The sequence below is a fragment of the Cariama cristata genome, unplaced genomic scaffold, assembly GCF_000690535.1.
Source record: "Cariama cristata isolate BGI_N322 unplaced genomic scaffold, ASM69053v1 scaffold6366, whole genome shotgun sequence".
In the NCBI taxonomy this organism is placed as follows: Eukaryota; Metazoa; Chordata; class Aves; order Cariamiformes; family Cariamidae; genus Cariama; species Cariama cristata.
In genome coordinates, this window is record NW_009620293.1 from 14187 (window position 1) to 33583 (window position 19397).

Consider the following 19397-nt stretch of genomic DNA (forward strand, 5'->3'; position numbering starts at 1 on the left):
GACTAATTCCCTGAGATCTTCCCTGCTGTGGCACTTGCTTTGGAGTGTTAGGACGTAACAGTTTTAGAAAATGGGATGGTTTAGGCAGTTGCCCTTCCAATCTGTCGCTCCTTCCCATTTTTGCACAGGTGTGCAGCACTACTGTTCATTGAGCTTTAAGGTCAGCGGGTTAATGGAACTCATTCAAAAAAAAGAAAAAACAAAAAAAGGTAAATTTTCTTTCTTTCTAGATGGGTCCGTTCCCCACTTTTGGTCACTTGTGCGTGGCTGCTCAGCTTGCTGTGCCAGCGTGAGAGCAGAGCGAGCAGAGATATTAATGGCTGGGACGGGGGAACGTGGAAAGGTGCTCAACCAGTGTGTAGAAGCACAGGTGCTGGACGTAACACCACAGCCGCGGTTTGCCCAGGTGCATGATGCGGACTCCGACAGCCCTCCACCGCGGTCGTTCTGGTTGTAAGGCCCTGAACCAGTTTTTCATCAGTTTGTGGGAAGCAACCTTCTAATTTTGTAGGAATAGTATCTGTTCATGCTGAACTGCAGAAGAGTCATTTGTCGGCATGGTACTAAATCTGCCCTCCCCACACTCTGTGGCATAATTGAAGAAATACAATTCAGTGCTCTGTTTTGGTTTTGTTAGCGTGTAAACCTGTATTTACTGACTGAGTAAAATATGCTTTCTCATAATATTTTTACCACAGGTCAGCTGCTCCGTCTGAAAATGTTCCGAGAGGACCATGGGTCTTGGATGACGATGTTCTTCAGTACCATCCTCTTCCTCTTCATTTTTTCTCACATTTATAATCTGTTCCTGATTATGGCAGGGAATATGAGGTAGGTTACAGAGTTTCTTTTTGTCTCTTTTGCTCTAGAGTATATTCTACAGGAAACTTTTCATATTAAGCTGCTTTACCATGGGCAAGAGCTTACCAAAATGTAAACATACTAGTATTCGGTATCTTTTTTTATTCCTCTGCTTTCTGAATTTAGGTGGAATAGTAATTTAATTGGTTAATTAGCCAAGAGTATTAAAGTATCAATTATAAAAAGTGGGGTCCTAGACTAATGATAGCAACTATTACATCAGGATACTAATGAACATTATATGTTTGGTTTTTATTCATTTAAAATTGTAGCTCAACAAATTTGATTTGAAGTTAAGGCTGAGTAGTTTAAAACTATAAGCATTGCTATTGTGCATACTCAGGAAATTCAGGATTAAAGTTAAAAGAAATTGAAACATCCAAACTTGAGGAAGCTCACACTCAAAACACAAACGTTAAACGTGTAGTGTAGTGCTGTTTTGGTTACGTACAATAATATTTGCTGATCCAGTTTGTTAAAAATATTCTTAAAAACCTATTTGTTTTTCCCATAAGGTGCTGTGACAGGGCAAAGTTATAGTTGGCCGAAGGATGAACAGCTGTCTTTTTATTACGTCTAGATTTATTTTAAATGGAGCTTTTTATATTCATTTTCTGGCTTAAGAAGGCTTGCTTTGCCCTGTGATCTCAAAATTAACACCTCTTTCACATGTTGATTTTCCTGAGAAAACCTACATTATTAGTCACCTAATACATACCAAATGAGTTTATTGGACAAAAATACACAGTCATGTTGTTTAGGAAAGGCAAGATAGCATATGAAGAGTTTCTAGCGAGGAATAAGAAACCCAATGTACATATGACTTGAAGAACAGTGCAAATAATTGAATGAAGTTCTTAGAAGAATATAAGAGCCATACCAACAGAGTCTGGTGAAGAGTTATTTAATCATGAGATTGTGACATGGAGACTAAGTGTATTGATTTTAGCAAGGCAGGGAAAGCAGCAGAATCACCGAGTGTTTTAGGAAATGATCATGGCAATGATGCAGTAAATATGAACAGGTGCCCAATAAGAGGCAGAATAGTCATCCCTGGAATGGGGAGGGTGGGAGCATTGCAGGTTTCTGGTTTCCCTGTTTACATAGTCGTACTATTATTGGTATGATGTTAAGATTTATATTTGGTATTTCTAATGCTCCATAAACTATAACTAGTTCTCAGACAGAGCATTTAACAATTTTGAAAGCTTGACTCAGGTCTGGAAATCAGAGTTCATTTGTCCTTGTCAATATTCCTGCTCCCCACACCTGTTCCAAGCTTCCATTAGCTGCACGGAAGGGGCTGCCTGGCGATGGGCGTCCGCGCTCATGGCAATGGGCACAGCCTAGTGCTAAAATCGCGGGTGTCGGTCACCTGCCCTCTTGCTTTCTGCGGGGTGAAGCCTCTCCTTCCCTGGAGCTGATGCCCCAGCCCCAGGTTTGTTGTGATTGCTTTGGGAAGCTGACCATGCTGTGCTGAAGGAATCACACTGCCTTTTTCAAAGGGGACCGAAGGCTTGTTACAGCCGTTTTAGATGTCCATTCCAGCAAAAAGGCAGCAAGTGGATAGGGAACAAACAGTTTCAGTCTCAAACTGCACAACATAAACCATCAACAGAGCCCTTGGGTCACTCCTCTCAAAGTTGAGGTAGAACGATGTGTAGTGCTTTTGAAAAGAGGGCTTCTACAACAAACATCGAAGCCAACTACTTCATGTTGCCATAATAAAGTGTTTCAAGGAGTGGATTCTTTTTTTTCCTGAGTAAATATGATCCTTATGAAAGCTATTTGCTTCATGGTTTGTACTTCAGTGCAGAAGAACACCAGAGAGACTGGCTTCCAGGAGAAGCTGTGAGAATAATGCAGAAAAAGCTGTTCCTGCAAAAGTCGGAGTAACCTTAAGCAGTGCTTTATGTGAACAGTAAAATTAATTGCGGGGGATCAGAAAACATCTTGTGTGATGCCAGAGGCTGAACTGTGCAGTGGGAATGAGGCTGTTGAATTTCCTCTGTCATTCGGATTTTAAGTTTTTGAAGTAGTGAGAAGGGCATTGCCAATTACATCTTCTCAGCAGGTGTGTGTCTGTGTTAGCCAGCGATACGGTACGTTGAGAGAGGGACTCTGGCGTGACACCATGTCATGTACGTTGGCCCAAGGATCTGCTGTTCATGAACAGGGTCCCTTAAGTGCTTTATAATACTTTGTGCTGAACACTAGTAATAACACGCAGTCTGTTATTGGGCAAGGCCGGCAACATTGGCCAAGGCCAAGGTTTCTGTTAGAAGCAGTAAAGTTTATTAAGCAGGAGCGCTGTTGAATGTAGCAAACCCAAACCTAGTGTGTGCAAAAGTAGCTCAGAGCCCAGCGGGCAGCAGTAAAGCCCTCAGAGGATTACACAAGCAATTTGTTTTGTGGAGGGAAATTCTAGAAAGCCAGGGTCAGCATTGCCACCTAGCTTGAAGACTTTCTTAAAACATTTTAAAAACAGCCGTTCACGTAATGAACGGTAACAAGGACAATGTGAAAATAGTGATTTTATGATAATGTTTTATGGTATTGTATGGTTTGAAAAAAAAAAAAAGACAAACCTCATCAGGGTCCTCCTCTGTCTGCTGCTTGGGGGAAACTGGAGCAGTATTGGGCTACTGAATTCTTGGGACTTTTCCCAGTGATTCCCAATTCACAGCGTGCAGATCCAGTCAGATGCCAGGCTCCATGGTGCTCTCTTACCTGAAAACCTCCCCTAGTTGCTTGTAATGGATCCTCTGTGCTACCTTGCCAGAGATCCGATTTCTGCCCCTTGTCTTTGGACTCATGGCCTTCATTTTTCAAAATATAGTGTGGCAATGATACTCAAATGTTGGGTAGGTAAGTCAACTGTCTAGCAGCTGTTGCGTGGTGCCAGTGAGCACACTCGTATTTTCTGCCCTCTTGCAGAGGATGCCTGGAAGGCTTGTCTCAAGGCAGTCCAGTAGACCATGAGGTACTTCTCCTGCACTTTGTCTCCTGTATTTGGCCATTTCTGATTGCTATTTTGGAGCTTCAGTTGAAAAAAGCTGATCTGGATTTTGTTAAAAATCGAGGGTTGTAATGTGCTGGTGAAAGCTGTTAGGATTTTGAAAATGATGACTCTGAAATGATCTTGGCTTTCAAAGCACATGCGGTTCTCTCTCAGTCAAGAAGCCAAAAGCAGTGGAAAGAGAGTAATTCCTTCCTCAACCTTTTACTATCTCTTGTGTGGTGGAGTGGCCAAACCTGTAGATATGTCCAGCGTCCTCTTCTTGCACGTGCCCATAGCCACAGCAGGACTGAGCAGCATCGTTGTGACCTCCTCAGCGTTTCAGTACCGTACGTCCCCATTACCAGTGGCGTGCGGCACGCTGCAAGGCGTGCTGGTGTGCAGTTCCAGCCTGGTTTCATAGGAAGAGAGGCTTTTATCTGTGTATTAAAGGTTCATATAAATGCACTTCGTAGAAATGTCCTGTGCAGGTGTGGATGGAAGGTTTCACAGTTTAAAAAGTGCCTATGTTGTATCCAGGGCCCGGAGTTGTGACACTTGTCGACACCTTTCAGATCAAGGGCATATATTTAATTTGTAGTGCCCGTGTCACCTACCCAGCAGACTGGAGCCATCTTACAGCGGAGCACCGTCTATTTTAGTCGTAAACATTACCTATATACATGCGGTTCAGGCCTTACGTACTCTAACGTAAGTACAGTCCTGACAGCTCTCAGGCAGCTCTGGCCACTGCTTGAAGTCCCGTCTGGCTCCCTGCCACGGGTGGACTTCACTCATCAGAGAGAAGCAGCAATATGTTTAAAACGGCAGTTCAAAGTTTGGTAGTAAATGCAACGGTGACACAACAAGATTGATTATTTGCTGTGTAGAGGACAGGGCCAGACAAACCGTAGGGGAGACCCTCCTGTCGAGTGCCCAGGTTCATTAAGGACCCCCTTGATTTCCAGACTCCTCAGAGAAGAATCTAGGTATGGCTGGATCTACTCCTAGTCCCAGACTTGGCCAATGGTTTATATCTAAAGGATGAGATGTGTACAATCAATCCTTTATATCACTGTCACAAATATGATTTTTTACAGTTTTGGTTTAGCAGAAATTTAGGATTTATTAATATTTTGCACAAGATTAGGGTGTGTAATTCTTAACAGCACTTAATCATCAGCCAATTTAACAGAGAGATTCAATGGAATTTGTTACACTGCAGGTAGTGACTTTGTTAAAGATTCAGGAATGGCGAGATCACCCAAAACTGACAGCAGGGTTGCACACACAGGCGGAGGTTCAATCACATCACACACACACAGACAGTTCTGAGTCAAATTGCACACAGGCACAGAGGTTAACCTCAGACCAAAGCTTGCCTTTTCATGAGTTTCATAAAGCACTCACTTCATATGCCAGCATTCATCAACGGACAGTTGATGAACCTCACAAAATCAGGCCTTTGAGCCCTCACAAAACCATCAATGGACAATCTGTCAGTCCCTGCAAAATGTACCCTGAGAAGCATCCCAGGTCCTGGGGAGATACCAGCTCACACAACCCCAAAGACCCTGCTTTGGGTCACTCTTTATAGGGTCTCGAGATGATTGACTTGTGGTCAGTGTTTGCCATTCTGGCCACGATTGGTGCTGAGTCATTCTGGTGTAGTACTGGGGGCGAAGATGGCCCAGGTGTGGCCAGTGAGTGCCTGACGGCCTGGCCCCGGGCGAGAGCACAAAGGGAGCGGGCAAGGCTCATCCTGGCACCTCTGCACCATCGCCATGCTCCTGACCTGGTGAGCCTTTGGAGGAACCCTTCACTTTGTACGGCCTGAACAGGTAGGGTGAAGTGCAGGCGCTGTGTGTTTTTTATCAAAGTGCTGTCAAATACTTTGTTAAAAAGGGGGGGGCTTGCGTGTTGATTTCTTAAGTCATTTAGGTTCTTGAACTTCTGCAGTGATTTGGAGCTCTGTAGCACCTAACAGATAAGGAACAGAGCTTATTTATTTAAGGCTGTATTTGAAACATAAATGAAAGGAGGAAACTTTTTTTTTTAAATGGGAAAGAGGAGGATTGTGGAGGGATGGAGGAAGCATTCCTGGTGTTCCCTCTGCGTGTGTCGTGGTGAGGCCCATGTGGTGGCAGCAGAAGGTGTGTTTTCAAGGCAGAAAACCTCAGTCCAGTGGAAGCATCCAGGGATCCTTTCTCTCAGAATTTTTCTCTGGATCTTTCTGTGCCACAGCCATATTCACAGCCCTTAACTTCTTGTGCTTTTCTTTAATGGGATTCTGGGTCTTGAAGTGTCCAGGGGCTGTCCCATGTTTTTGTCATTCATATGTGACTCTTGTACACAGAACACACTAAGGTAGTCTAAGTCAGTACCTACAGGTGTTGGAGTGTTTCCAATTGCATTGCTTTTAAGTGGAGAACACATTGCCTAAAGGAAAGCCATTCTCTCCTTTGGGAGCCTGCACCAGTAAATAATGCTTTGATAGTTAAAATTACAACACGGTGGTGTATTTTTCACATGACATCCGAAAGTCAGAGTTGTGACTGCTTTGTCTCACAGATGTCAGCTGTCTTGTGTCAGATGGAGTGATTTCACTTGGCCAAAGGATGTTCAGGTGCATCGTTATTTGACATTGTAAAGTGTGCTAAATTTGTAGACACAAACCACTTTTTCTTTAGATGCTAATTGTCACCTTACTATGGCAATATCACAAGTTGTTGGGGTTGTCCTCTTTGGGTGCTGAATGCGTCAGGAGAGCGTTTGGTGTGAATTTATTACCTGTGCTGTCAAAGGCTTTCAGTTATTCTTGTAAAGTACTAAGAGAGAGTACACCTTTTTTGGTGTACTTTGTCTTCTCTTATAGCTTGTTTCTTTCACAGAAGTGTGAAATTGCAACACCGTTTAAATTAATACCAGAAATTCCTTAGGAATAAAAAAATATTTCTTTAATTAATTTTAATTAAAGTTCATTTTGAAGAGGACTCTGTTCAAATGTTTAGTGAATTGGGGCCTGATTACAATCCGCAGTTGACAAATGCATATGAAGAAGGCTTGCATTTCATTTAACAAGCTGAAACAAGGAAACAGCTACATAAATTTTTCAAAGCCACAATAATACCTTTCTGTGAAATATTTTGCCTTTATCCAAATTAGTTATTGTTTCTTTTCCTTTTTCCCCAATTGTAGCTGCATACATATTGTGTCCCTGGAAATGTGTGTTTGCTGAAGGCTTTGTACCACATCTTATTTGGGATTCTATGTTTTAGTTTGTTTGATTGCTTTCTAATGAGTCAAGGATTAGTCATCATTAGCATAGTTTTTAGAGCACGTTTTAGGGACAAACAGGAATGTGTTTTCCTAAGCGCTGCTGCTGTTCCACAGAACGGCAAGGTCCGCGGTGGATCTGTGTTAGCTCTCCAGACTACCTTTATAGCTGTGCCTGCCCAGCCGTGTGTTTCATGAGCTGTGTGCTGATGTATCCTTTGTATATATTTGTTTTAGTTACGGATTTATTCTGTAGTCATGCCTTAAGGCAAATCCTAAATTTTTGCTGTTTGGTTTTTTTGATGTTGTTTCAAGCCCTTCCCTACAAAAAAGGGCTTGGTACTTCTTCCTATTCTGTTGGCGATGGTAATTGTGTTAATGCTGTGAGTTTCAGAAAGTTCAAGCCTTTGTGGATTGCTGGAAGGAAAGGTTCCAAATCCAGAAGTTCTCTATGCTGTTCTCGGAGACTAATCCTTTGGGGGCATCATGAGCCTTTCCCAAACAGGGTGTGGAAAATGGGGACTCCCTTAGAATATACATGTAAATGTATATTGATGCAGAAAGTTTTATACAGTTGTAAGAGTTACTGCCGTCTTTAAGTGGTGTTCAAGTGAGGCTTTTTGTTGCAGGTGGTCATCCCAGCTGGGATGCCCAGCACAGGTGCCTAGTGAGATCACATCAGCTAAAGAAACCATGTTTTTCCAAGTCACTGTGATTGAAAAATCTCTTGAGCCAGTTACTACTTGAAAATTAAAATTTACTTAAAAATTTCCAAGCTAGTTCAAGGTGTTTCAGCCTTTATAGCTAAACATAGTCATATCATCTGGTGAAAAAGTACCTTTTGGTTCTGTATGCTGAATCTGCAACATTGCTTCTATCGTCTGTAAAGTAGACTTCAGCAAACTTTTCCTTCTCCTAAACCAGGAAATGGCAAAGCAAAGCAAATACTTTGTTTGGACATAATTAAAAGATGATGCTTCTGAAATCCCAAACCCTTTAAAGACTAAAATTCATTCCCCAAACCACGCTCTCTGTGCAGACAGAGGACAAAGTAGGTCTTGCAGCATAGAACTGTCATAGATCCCAGGGTGGATGGATGGATGTAGACAGGATACCAAAGAGCTCCCTTATCCGTAAAGACATCCCAGGAGTACCTGGTGGTCAGCGGGATCAAAGGCTGCCAAAAAAAGTGGCACAGTTGGAGCTCTGTTATCATGAAGTATCTGTAACACAGGTCGATCAGCTTGAAAGCAATGTGAATCCCTTTGATAGAATGACTGAAATTAATAGGAGTTTGTGGAAAAAACCAAACTGCAAGGATTTTCCTGTAAACTGTTTTAGGTAGCTTAGGAGAAAAGGCCAAGCCACAGAGATTCAAGTGACAGAAATCAGTTCTGGAAGGAGTCCTTTGTCAAGACATAGGCAGATGACCCAGCTGGGGGGTTAGGTACTCGTCATGTGTGCTGCTTGGATTCATCTGGGGTACTTGTGAGTGTTTAAGAACTATAGTTGTAGCACTATTGTAAAACCCCCTTCTCTAAGGACTTTTTTCCTATTGCTAAAATTAATGTCTCTGATTTTAAGAAGGTTGTCACTGATGGGAGACGCTGGAGGGAAGATCTGTGATTGCTGAACACAGCCAGACCTGTTAGCCACGAACAGCAAATACACAGGGTGCTGGAGGCTGCGGTGGGGAAAGCATGTGAGAGCCCACGGCAGGTCTGGCACCAAAGGGATCGCGCCCCAGCCCCAGTTTGGGTGGAGGAGCCAGGACCCTGGGGCCGTGACGTTGCTGTCCCGTGGCATTGCCTGGGTGACACTGATGTGACTTTGGGAGGGTCTTAGGGCTGTATAGACCGATTCCCCTCTCCTTTCAAATCAGTACCCTTTCCAGTGCTAGGGATAACTGACTAGATGAATAGATTGTGGCACAATGTAGTTAAACCTTTCGCAAAAGTTAATTTATGGCGCTGTTACCTGTATTGTGTTTGCTTTTTATTCTTTTTTTGAAATATTATGCTTGTTTAAAGTGGAAAAAATTCCACAGTTTAAAATATTCAAAATATCAATTAATATGTTTGTTTTAATATGAAACTGTATATAAAAGAGTTCATGAAGGAACTTCTTTATTTTTTGATGGTATTGTCAAGTTGGCCATTCTTGCAGTTTCTGTTCACATCACGAGTACAGTAACAAGGCAGATTTTTCCTCTGCCTGTCCTGTGGGCTCTCACTGACATCTTTTTTTCTTTTTTTTTGAAGGCACAGGTAGTGGCTAACACATTGCTCTTTTTTTTTTGTTTCCTACCACCCTGGATTGAATTGCCGTGTAGACGTGAAGAATGTTTTCCCTTACACTATGACATCGTTGCTGTGGCACTGTCCGTTAGGATTATGTGAAAATCTTCCGCTCCGTCAGCCCTCTCGCCAGTTCGGGGACCGTGGCATTGCTACTGCCTACGTGTCTGGTTTTCTTTGCCCATGACGCACACGGGTTGAGTCTCCTGAAGGCTGAAAAACGCTTTTCTCTAACCCGAGTTGTTGAGTTCCAAAGGGAAGCATAAGCTGGGCTGAAGGCAGTGGGTTACCCTGCGTTCGCGGCGGGGGGTGTGAGGACGTGTGCCCGGGGCTGATCCTGGTGAGGGAGGCTGGAAGTCCGGAGACCCCTCCTGGGGCCGGTGAGGGTACAGGCCTGTCGGGATGACCTGCGTTGGGTGGTGGTGTCTTGTATAGGAGACCAGGCCCTCGGGTCATCTCTTCTCACTGTGAACTAGGACATCTGTAAAGCTGTAGTCTGGATTATTAAGAGTTTTTTTCCTTTGCCGGGGATGAAACTAGAATTGGGGTTTATCTTCTGCAGGGCAGTCTGAGGGGAACGGCTGCCAGTTCCCACTAGCTGAGGGGCTGGTCCCCTTTGCTTTTGGTTCACAGGAGGACATTCAGATAAACACCAAGTTTTAATAAATAGAAACTTAATAATGAGTACTTCCATAAAAAGCAGTTTTTTAAGACAGAAAATGCTTCCTGGCGCTTCTCATCCTTTTTTTGGTTTGGCTGAAAACCCTGAAAATATCAAGTACCTGGAATGGAAAAACATGTAGCACAGCTGCCACCCTAGTGAGACATTTGCTTGCTGGAGGTACTGCTGCCATTCTCTTTTTTTATCATCCCAGCAGAACTGGTGAGTAGAGAGCCCACCTGTCCCTAGCATCTCTGCCAGTACCGAGGTAGGTGTTAGCCGCAGACGGGCAGGCAGCCCGTTCCCCAGCCTTGGGAGGGTGCAGCTGTGGCTGAGGTCCTGGACATGGATGCCATGGCAGAGAAGAGAAAGAATTGGAAAGTGCAGGAAGAAAATTCATAGGGGCTGGCTTTGCTCTGGCAGCGCAGCTGCTGTGACTCGGGCAGGTTTGACCTGTGTCTGGTTTCGGCTGGCGGAGGGTAACACCTGGGGTTCATCTCTTCTTGTGCCCTTCCGATGGCCCTGGGTCCACCGAGTGCCTCGCGTTGGGGTCCGACTGCTTGTGTCAGTGGACTTGGGCACCCGAGGTAGCCCTTGCCGGGTTGTGGCCCTGATGCTGGGGGTTAAACTGCTCTTGCTGGAGAGGGCAATCTGAATTACCCGTTTTCTTCATCTTTTAGTAGTACGAGAGGAAACGAAAGAAAATGGAAGAGCAAGGTTTTACTTTCAGGGAAAATGACTTGAGTTTATTTAAGCATTTATGATTGCAGTCCCCGCCAAAGGTGCATGCGTTTGTAAAATGTATTTTGTTGTCGTCTTGAAAATTCACTGCACAGGCATTTTTATAGAAATGTCTGAGTTTAGCAAGTGAGAATACATGTCTCCCCGTTGCTTTATCTGATATTATAACCATCAGTCACCCTAAAACTATAACTGTTACAAAAATAAGTTGTCCACTTAAAAAATATTTACCTGCATTTTTCAGCAATTGTATGGGTTCTAGGCCTGTTTAAAGAGAATCTCTAAGTGTGATGTAAATAAAACTGGATTATTGCAGTCTTTTTAAAATAGGTTATTTGGCTCATAGGTGATACCTGTTCATTAATGTGTTCCTATCTCTACAAATCAGCAGATTAAGAGATGTGCTTGTACGTGTGACCTTTTAAATGTTCCATTCAATTTAAAAATTGGCTACATTTTACTAATCTAGGAATTTTGTGGTTTTGATCAAAATTTTATGATTTTTTTCACCCAAACTAGAGACTTTTAACACTTTGGCTGTGAAATGGAAACTGTGAACAATTTTTGAGTTTTGAGACCTTCACACTCAAATAAGTAACTAAAACACCAGTTACAGCACATTGACACAGTTATTACTTTGAATAAAACATTGAATGCTTGCTGTAAAAAGTTAACAATTAATCCAAAATTCTTCAAGAATTCAAAGAGCACTTTGAATAGTGTACAAATAACTACTTATGGCTGTACCAGATGGCAGAAGAAGTTGCTAAATTAATGAAAAGAACTTTTTATAATGAATGTACCCACAGCTTTCTCCATGTTACCATTGTTCAACTAAATTTAGTGCTTAAAGCAGCATAATTAACATGAACTCTTCAGTAGTATTCAGACAAAATGCAGTTACATCCACTGAGATATTTACCTTGTCCATTCTGCAGTAATATTCTGTGAAAGGAGGAATAGACAGTATATTTAGAGTGTCTTGGTTGTATTTGTTTGTCAATCAGTACCTCTGTATATATATGTGGAATCAGAGGAATTTTAGTGATATACTGCTATTTCTGAAAAAAACGAAAAGGCTCTTGTTTATTCCAAAGATGTATACTTTTGCCTAAAGGCATTACCAGGAGTCTATTTAAAGATTTTTTCCTCTTTTTTTTGGAAGTAAAACTTTTAATGCAATTCACCAGTTTAGGCATGAATAAGCTTGAAAATAGCTGAGCACAAAATTCCAAAATTGCATGCCAAAGTAGTATTCATATATGCATGCAGAAAGATTAATGTAAGTTTGAATACAAACATTTTTCCAATGCAGAAATTTTCCATGCAGAGATTTCTTACAGAAAAGTCTTGAGTGCTGTGCAGATCGGTTAGAAACATTTTGCCACTTACCAATGCTCACCTAGCAAAGTGTAGGTTAGGGATTGATTTTCAGAGACATTTTTACTGTAAAAGAATCAGCATGACTGTGAAGGGCACCGCTGGTTGTAAAAGTTATGATGAAGCATTGAAAATGACACTGTTAGAACCCGTCTAAATGGAGGCAACCTGTAAAAAGCATTGTGATAAAGCGGCTTTCAGTGACACACGCTCTGAAAAGTGGAGTTAAGATTTACCACAGGTCCTGCTCCTTTCAGGTGACCCATTGTAACACCTCCAGTCTAACACGTAGTGGTAACGGAGAACATAAATTGATGCTAGGTAACAGCAGCATTTGACACTTACAATTAGTTCTCCAATGACGAATAAATGGTAACAGAATCCAAAGAACCTTTTTCTAGCCTGAAAATGCTTGTGAGGCTAAGAAGGGGAATATTCCTTTAGCACCCAGCCGTCTGCAGGGACAGGAGGCTGATGCCCCGCTCTGTGCAAGAGCAAGGACTTGTGTCCTTGTGCCGGGGGAGCGAAGGCTGGGTACCGTGCCAAATCCCCGGGTCCGCTCCCGAGCGGCGTGGCAGCGGTGGCAGAAACCTGTGGGTTTTGGTTCTGTGGGGCCAGATATTGGTGACCTGCGTGCACTGTGCTGCTTGGGCTTCGCACGGAGGCTCGCAAGGCTGGCTGAGGGACAGAAGAAAAGAAACCTTACCTGACAGGCTTCAGAAAGATGTACCACAAAAGCCGGGGAGTTTCCAGGGCTGAAAATGTTCCTCTTAGCCTCTGGTTGTATGTGGCAGCATGTAGCACTTGAGGCCACAAAGATGTCTTTTAGTCTTTTTCAGAGTTATGTTGTTGGTAATTAAAAATGCCTTTCTCGCAAAACTTACCCACTAGAAGCATTCCATGCTGAAATGGTCTTCATACATGTGTACAAACAGGTGAGCGTAAGTTAGGATGGAAAAAATTACACGCAGCAAAAAATTCTTGCCAGTAGGCTGAACCCAAAATTCGGTAAGCTAGAGAGTAACGCTACCACAACCAATCACCCGAGATCAATTCTTGTGGCTCAGAAACATCCACCTTTTGAGATATTTCAGTTTGGTTTGTTTTGGTTTTTTTTCCAAGTAAGAATTGTCCACCTGCTCCAGGAAATGGAGAGTAAATGCTCAATTCTCATGTTGGCAGGGTTGAGGAGGAAAACTTTGTTTTTAATCTGTTGGTGAAAGCATCCCGTGCCCAGGAGACAGGCCATAGCCCAGGGTATTTCTGCACAGTGGATATTAAGGTCCAGGTTCTCCCCGTTCTGCTTTGCCTGATGTCGCAGCTGCGTAAATGATGGGGTTCACGGGCAGTGAATACGCAGAGTGCACGCAGTGTCAGAGATTGCTCAAATTCTGTAGCAATGAACATTGCGCCTGCCCGGCTGGTATTGCTGGTGCCAGCTGCTTTTCGTTTTTAAAGGAGAACAGAGTGAAAATGGTTGGAAATAAATAAATTTTTTTGTTTACCACAAACTTATGCTTGGGACTTGTACGTCGACAATTGCAGTAGGCTGGGATAGAAAATTTACTGGTGCCAGCTGCTTTTCATTTTAAAATGAGAACAGAGTGAAAATGGTTAGAAATAATTTTTTTTTGTTTACCACAAACTTATGCCCGGGATTTGTATGTCAACAATTGCAGTAGGCTGGGATAGAAAATTTAAAATGCTGCTAGGACCTCTGTGATTCTTAACCTGGGTTTTCCAATTCCACCTTTCATCTCAGAAATTTTTACTGTTTCAAAGAAATACACAGTGGTTGGGGGATGGAGAGGCTTCATGTCTCTTGAGGGTACCCTGGGAATGTCTAAGGATCTGGTTGGAGATCCCAAAATCCCGATGCGAGGCTTGAGCTCCCTGGTGGTTGTTAATTTTAAAGCAGACTCCATGGCATTGGAACCAGAAGGTTGCTTCCTTCTAGCTAAATTCTGTTCTAGAGGTTACAGACTGATCGAGAACTGCATGAGTGTCTCTAATGCCACGATAAATCAGGAGCATTTCTGCTGAAGTGAAGGGATCAAGATTTGTCTCTTATGATGACCCTAACAATCGAGGAAAAGTCTTGAAAGTAAAATTCAAAGATATGCAAATTACGGAATCAAATAATAAGTCAAAAGGAGTGTGGTGTTTTGTTTTTATTTAGGGGCTTGGATACTCCTGCCAGTATGCCATCCTTCTGGCTCCGTGCAGGAGCTGCAGACAGTCTCCGAATACCACGGGACCAGGGAAAGCAAGTGGTGCCTCAGCAGAGCTCCTTCTTTGGTGCAGCGAGCGGGAAATCCCACTGCTTTTTGTCGCAAGGAGGTTGAGGAAATAAGTAGTGCTGGCAGCAGTCCTGCACGTCTTTGTAGAGCATGGCTTGGGGTGGTCAGCATGTATGCTGTGCCACATCGATGCCGCTTTCCAAAGAAAATTGCTTGAGACAATGAACCTGGGAGTTAGGCTCAGACTTTGGGCAGTTGGCCTCTGTTCATGGTATGTCTTGTTGCCTTGTGATGCTGTGGTTGTCAGGGTTATTCAGGGGTTTATTATTAACTTTAATAGTAACAGGCGTCCTCTCTAGAGCAAAGGTTACTGCCTATCACCCTCCTTTGCTGGATTAACATCAGTGTAGTTCCACATTAATTTCTATTATTTATTATATTTTTATATTTAATACTAATTTATATTTGCATGAGATCAGAAGTTATACCTTGCTAACACTTTGATTTCTGTGTTCAGTTCTTAATCTTAACCTTTGTTTTCATTACCCTTTGTATTGTTAGAAAGTGAGCATCTTTTTTTGCTAATGGAAACTTGACATTTAGTTGAACATCCCTATCTGTGGAGCCAATGAAGAACAATGTTGTATCGTCTGCGAATGTCTCGTATCTATTGTCTTATGCCAAGAGAGAGGGGATTTTAAACGGAGCCCTATTTGTAGGCAGAGATTTGAGTTTTCTCAACTGTCGTGTTTGGGTTTTTTTTATGGAGACTGAGCGAATGTGAAGGAACAGTGCATGCTGTGAGGAGAGGCTGCCCGCTGTCCCGCGTTAGAGGACGACTGGGCTGGGGAGAGAAAGGCAGGGAAGGGACGTTGCCTAGTCCAAAGCACTGCTCAGGCTTCAGCCTTACAGGAGGAGTACAGGCACGCTGCTGAAGGTGGTTCATTGCAGAATAGTTTAAACAGATCTTTATTTTGTAAAGATCTGCAATTGTCTGGTGTTTTTTGAGAAACAAAAGTGACTGTGGTTAAAAAACTCCCTGTATGTAAGTCGTCTTGTCCATTAGAGGTTAAGAAAGAAGCTAAGTCTGTCTTCTTGCAGAGAATGCAGTTATGGAGGAGTATTTAAGTACCACACCAAGTACATCAGGTGTTAGTGGGTTTTTGGAGGCTATGGTTTAAGAGGTCTTAGGCCTGCAAAATCCTAGGTCTCAAGAGAAGGGAGGAGTAAGAGAAAAGCAAGTGTCCATCAGACAGTGTTTCAGACAGACACAGACTTTGAAAAGTGACCCAGTGCTTTCCTAAACCAGTTGGATTAGGAAAATACATGATAACTGCTTGTGTGTGTTTGCAGCTGGCTGGTGTCACCCGGGAAGAGAGCCTGGACTTCCCATGGGAGCTAACAGCCGACCTTTTCAGGTCAGCCTGGGTCTGCTCCTCTTCACTGGGGTTTCGGGGTCAAAACAGGCAGCGTGGGTTGCACATAAAAGTAAAAAGTAGTGAAAGGCAGAAATACATTCTTTCTGTTGAAGTTGTTTGGGTCCTGATAAAAATGTTGAATTGGTTTTTACTTTTTTCAGACTGGTTTCCTGATCTCTACTTTTCAGGCTGGGAAATTCAATAAGAAAAATGGGTTTTGTTCGTTGGATGTTGGAGAAATGCTGTTTTGGGGGTGGGGGGTGGGTGGGTCACCATGGCAAGGAAAACCAGAAAGGTGGATCACAGGGAGCAATGCCAGTAGTCTCTCTAGCAGAGATGTGGATTCATTTTGTACTGGGATAAAGCTGGTGGTTCGCCCAGGGATTTTTTTTTTAACTTGTGTGTATGGAAGAGTGTATTGAAATGGGATTGCGGCCGCCAGAGGGCACTGTGGGTAAGGGTTTGTAACCTGCCTTTAACGAGTTGTAATTTGTAATTAACACTGCCTTTAAAGTTACCCTCGTGTCTTTTGTCGTTACTAGAATGCATCAAAATTACTATAAAAAAGCATTTGAAAGATATGCTGTTTCGTCTTTCATGAGCTTTTGAATGAAGAGCCAAAAATATACAGAACGGGGTATTATTGAATTCCCACGAAATAATATATTGACTGTAAACTATATACATATTTACAGTGCCATCTGCACATCTTCAGATGTTGAAATCTTCTATCCATTGCTCACACTTGTCTAATTAACAACTTCCCTTAACAATTATTTATTATCCATATGTTGTACTAGGACCTGTATGTATGTAGATAAGTGACAGATGAGATATTCCTATAGATGTCAAAAGTTGCTTCTCTGATCAGGGGTTCAGTGCAGTGCATAAAATGTTACTTTGAGTTTGGTCTTTACTCTGAATGTTTGGGAAACTGAGTAAAACAAAAAATGTTGTTTTTTGTAACCTGATCAGTTCCTTCACACATTTCACAGATGAAATATTGCTAGTTACGTATCTCCTGGAAATTTTACTGAAGAAAGATTCTAGACTTTGACTTACTGGGAATGGCAGCTTGTGAACACACAAGGTTGGATTTAAAGTCAGATTTTGTTGTATAGATTTCCTCAAGGAATGCCTTAGCCCTCCTCTGACCTCATTTAAACCAGTAGAACAACCTGTTGTGAATTGGACGCTGAGTCTGTCCATAACTAAACTGCTATGACTTAATCCGTCAAGTGCCAGACAACCCACTCTAAATCACAAGGTAATCTTTGCTGGGTATTTGATATGTGCGTAGCTGATGGAGAAAATAGATAGGCTTTAGAAAATTTGTCTTTAAATGTATACAGAAAAGTATATTGAGATACTTAGGGGTACGGTGCGATTTAAAATACGTGATTCAGAGTGCTAGCTTTTGTTTCCTGTATAAAACTGATGATAATCAAATGAAGTCTTACATTGTTTTTCATGATTCCAGAGTTCTTAGCTTAATATTTCCCCAGGATGCAACATGGCTGTGTATACGGTTCTTTAATGCAAAGTTTACATCTGACATGTCTGAACGCTTTTATCTGCATAAATCACATCCCGCTTAACTGCAGTTATTTAGTTGCACCGTCTATTTGATGGAATCATTTATTAATCCCATTGAATTTGGTGTGCGCTGGTAGCTGTTCAGAGCTGGGCAGTTCAGCTGGGATTAGTTTTGTGCTGCGTGTTGCAGCTGCGCCACGACTCAACTCCTCTCTTTTCGGTGTTTTATTTGGGGAGGTGACAGTACAGGTAATGGCTGAGCCAGTGTTCAGTCTGGAGTTTATTGGTGGATTGAGCGCAAGCTCAAGGCAAAGATAAAATGATTTCTGTCCTTAAGGAGTGAGATTTTTCTTTTTCAAGCTGTTCAGGGTTGAACCTATTCCTGATTTTTGGCCTTGTTATTTTCCAGTGTCCTGGAACATAAGTGGCTGCAGCTTTGCAGCAGCACGAAGTACATATATCCTGTGGAACATCTGCATTTGCAGTAGGCTTACAAACGGTAAATACAGATCCTGAGTTTTTGTCACCCTACCAATAGCTATTCTACTTCTGTGAATGTGGTGCGAAGTATACTTTTAAAATGTTAATTGGAACCTGCTGTGCTGACTTAAACAAATGGTTGCACTAAGTGTATTAAATTCATGATTTCTAAGCCTTGTTACCAGCTTAACCTTCAGTACTTTTTAATTAAAGGCAACTGATTTTTATCGGTTTGGTTGTTCTTTACTTTCAAGGAGAAAACTGCTATAATAAGCCACCAAAAAGAAATGAAAGTTTATTGACCTACTCAAATCCTTAGATTACAGGGAAACTGGCCGGAATAGTTGATTCCTGTCATTGAGGCTCAGAGTCTCGACATAAACGTAAACTCTCTTCATTAATGCTTTGTCAATTCTGAGGTATGTTTGAGGCAGTCGAACATACAGTGTATTGTTTTTCTCTCTTTTCCTTTCCTCTGACCAACAGGAGACTTGTGGGAGTCCCTTCTGTCCTGTGGTATAAAGACCAAAGCTGGAGCAGCTCAGGGGTTCAGTAGAGTGCATGTTTTGGAGAGTTCTCCTAGCAGTTCATTCTGCGAAACGCCCGTTTTATAAGTGTAATATTGTATAATCCCAGAACTCCACAGACAACTGGTTTTCCTTTATTATGTAGGGAAATTAATGTAAACCAGGGGAAGTATTGCTCTGCACCAGTGTTTTGTGACTACTTAAATTGTGATTTCATCTACATGTAATGAAACCTGAAAACTGCTTTTATTCTGATGATTTGATAATCCTTTAAGCCTAGCGAGCAGTTTTGATCCCCGTAGTAATTCTTTGTCATTGTTGACAATGTACTGTACGTCTAGGTATTGTAAGACCAAACACAGAGAAGTATCTTGCACCCGTTCTTTTGTTGTTTGTGCTTTATAGTAAGATAAATCCAACTGGTATAACTTACCTGAATTTCCAAGTCTTTCAAGAATCTTGGTCAGGATTAAAGTGAGGATGTATTCAGAGAAGAACAGCTTGTTAAAAGCCAAGAGACAACGGGTAGAAATAAGCGGTCACGTTTAAGAAGGAAAAGAGATTATTAGGAGTGTGTTAAAGGGATCTGTGCTGTTTGGCATTTGCAGAAGCGTACTGGGAAGTGGAGTAAGGAGCAGAATGACAAAGGTTTTGATGGTACTGCGTTACTCAGTTCTTGCAATGAGCTTTCATTTTTGCTAGAGCTACAGAAGGATTTCAGAACACCAAGTTAGTAGATGACAGTGTGGCAGATGACAAGCTACTGCCTCTCGGGGAACAGGGCTTGGACTTAATATAGGTAGGTGTATAAAATTGTCAGTGTGAAGGTGAGCGGAGGGCGAGGGAGAGAACGTAAGGAATTGTTAGGAAAAGAGCAGAGAACAACAAACTGAGTTTAGAACAAGGAACAGAAATCATTGTGCCACCGTTCATACCCGTAATGTCCTGCATCGTGAATAATGGTTCTGTTCGCCCTTCAGAA

The 19397-nt window shown here is 42.3% G+C and overlaps 1 protein-coding gene across 1 annotated transcript in view; it reads left to right on the forward strand.

Moving 5' to 3' along the window:
* The window catches only part of LOC104162757 (transmembrane protein 117-like), a gene marked incomplete at its 3' end in the record, with an annotated part of 99906 nt that overhangs the window by 4790 nt on the left and 75719 nt on the right, over positions 1 to 19397 (forward strand). The window contains exon 3 of the mRNA XM_009701567.1: positions 699 to 831. Coding sequence (XP_009699869.1) covers positions 699 to 831 — 133 coding nt within the window. The remainder of the gene's footprint in view (positions 1 to 698; positions 832 to 19397) is intronic.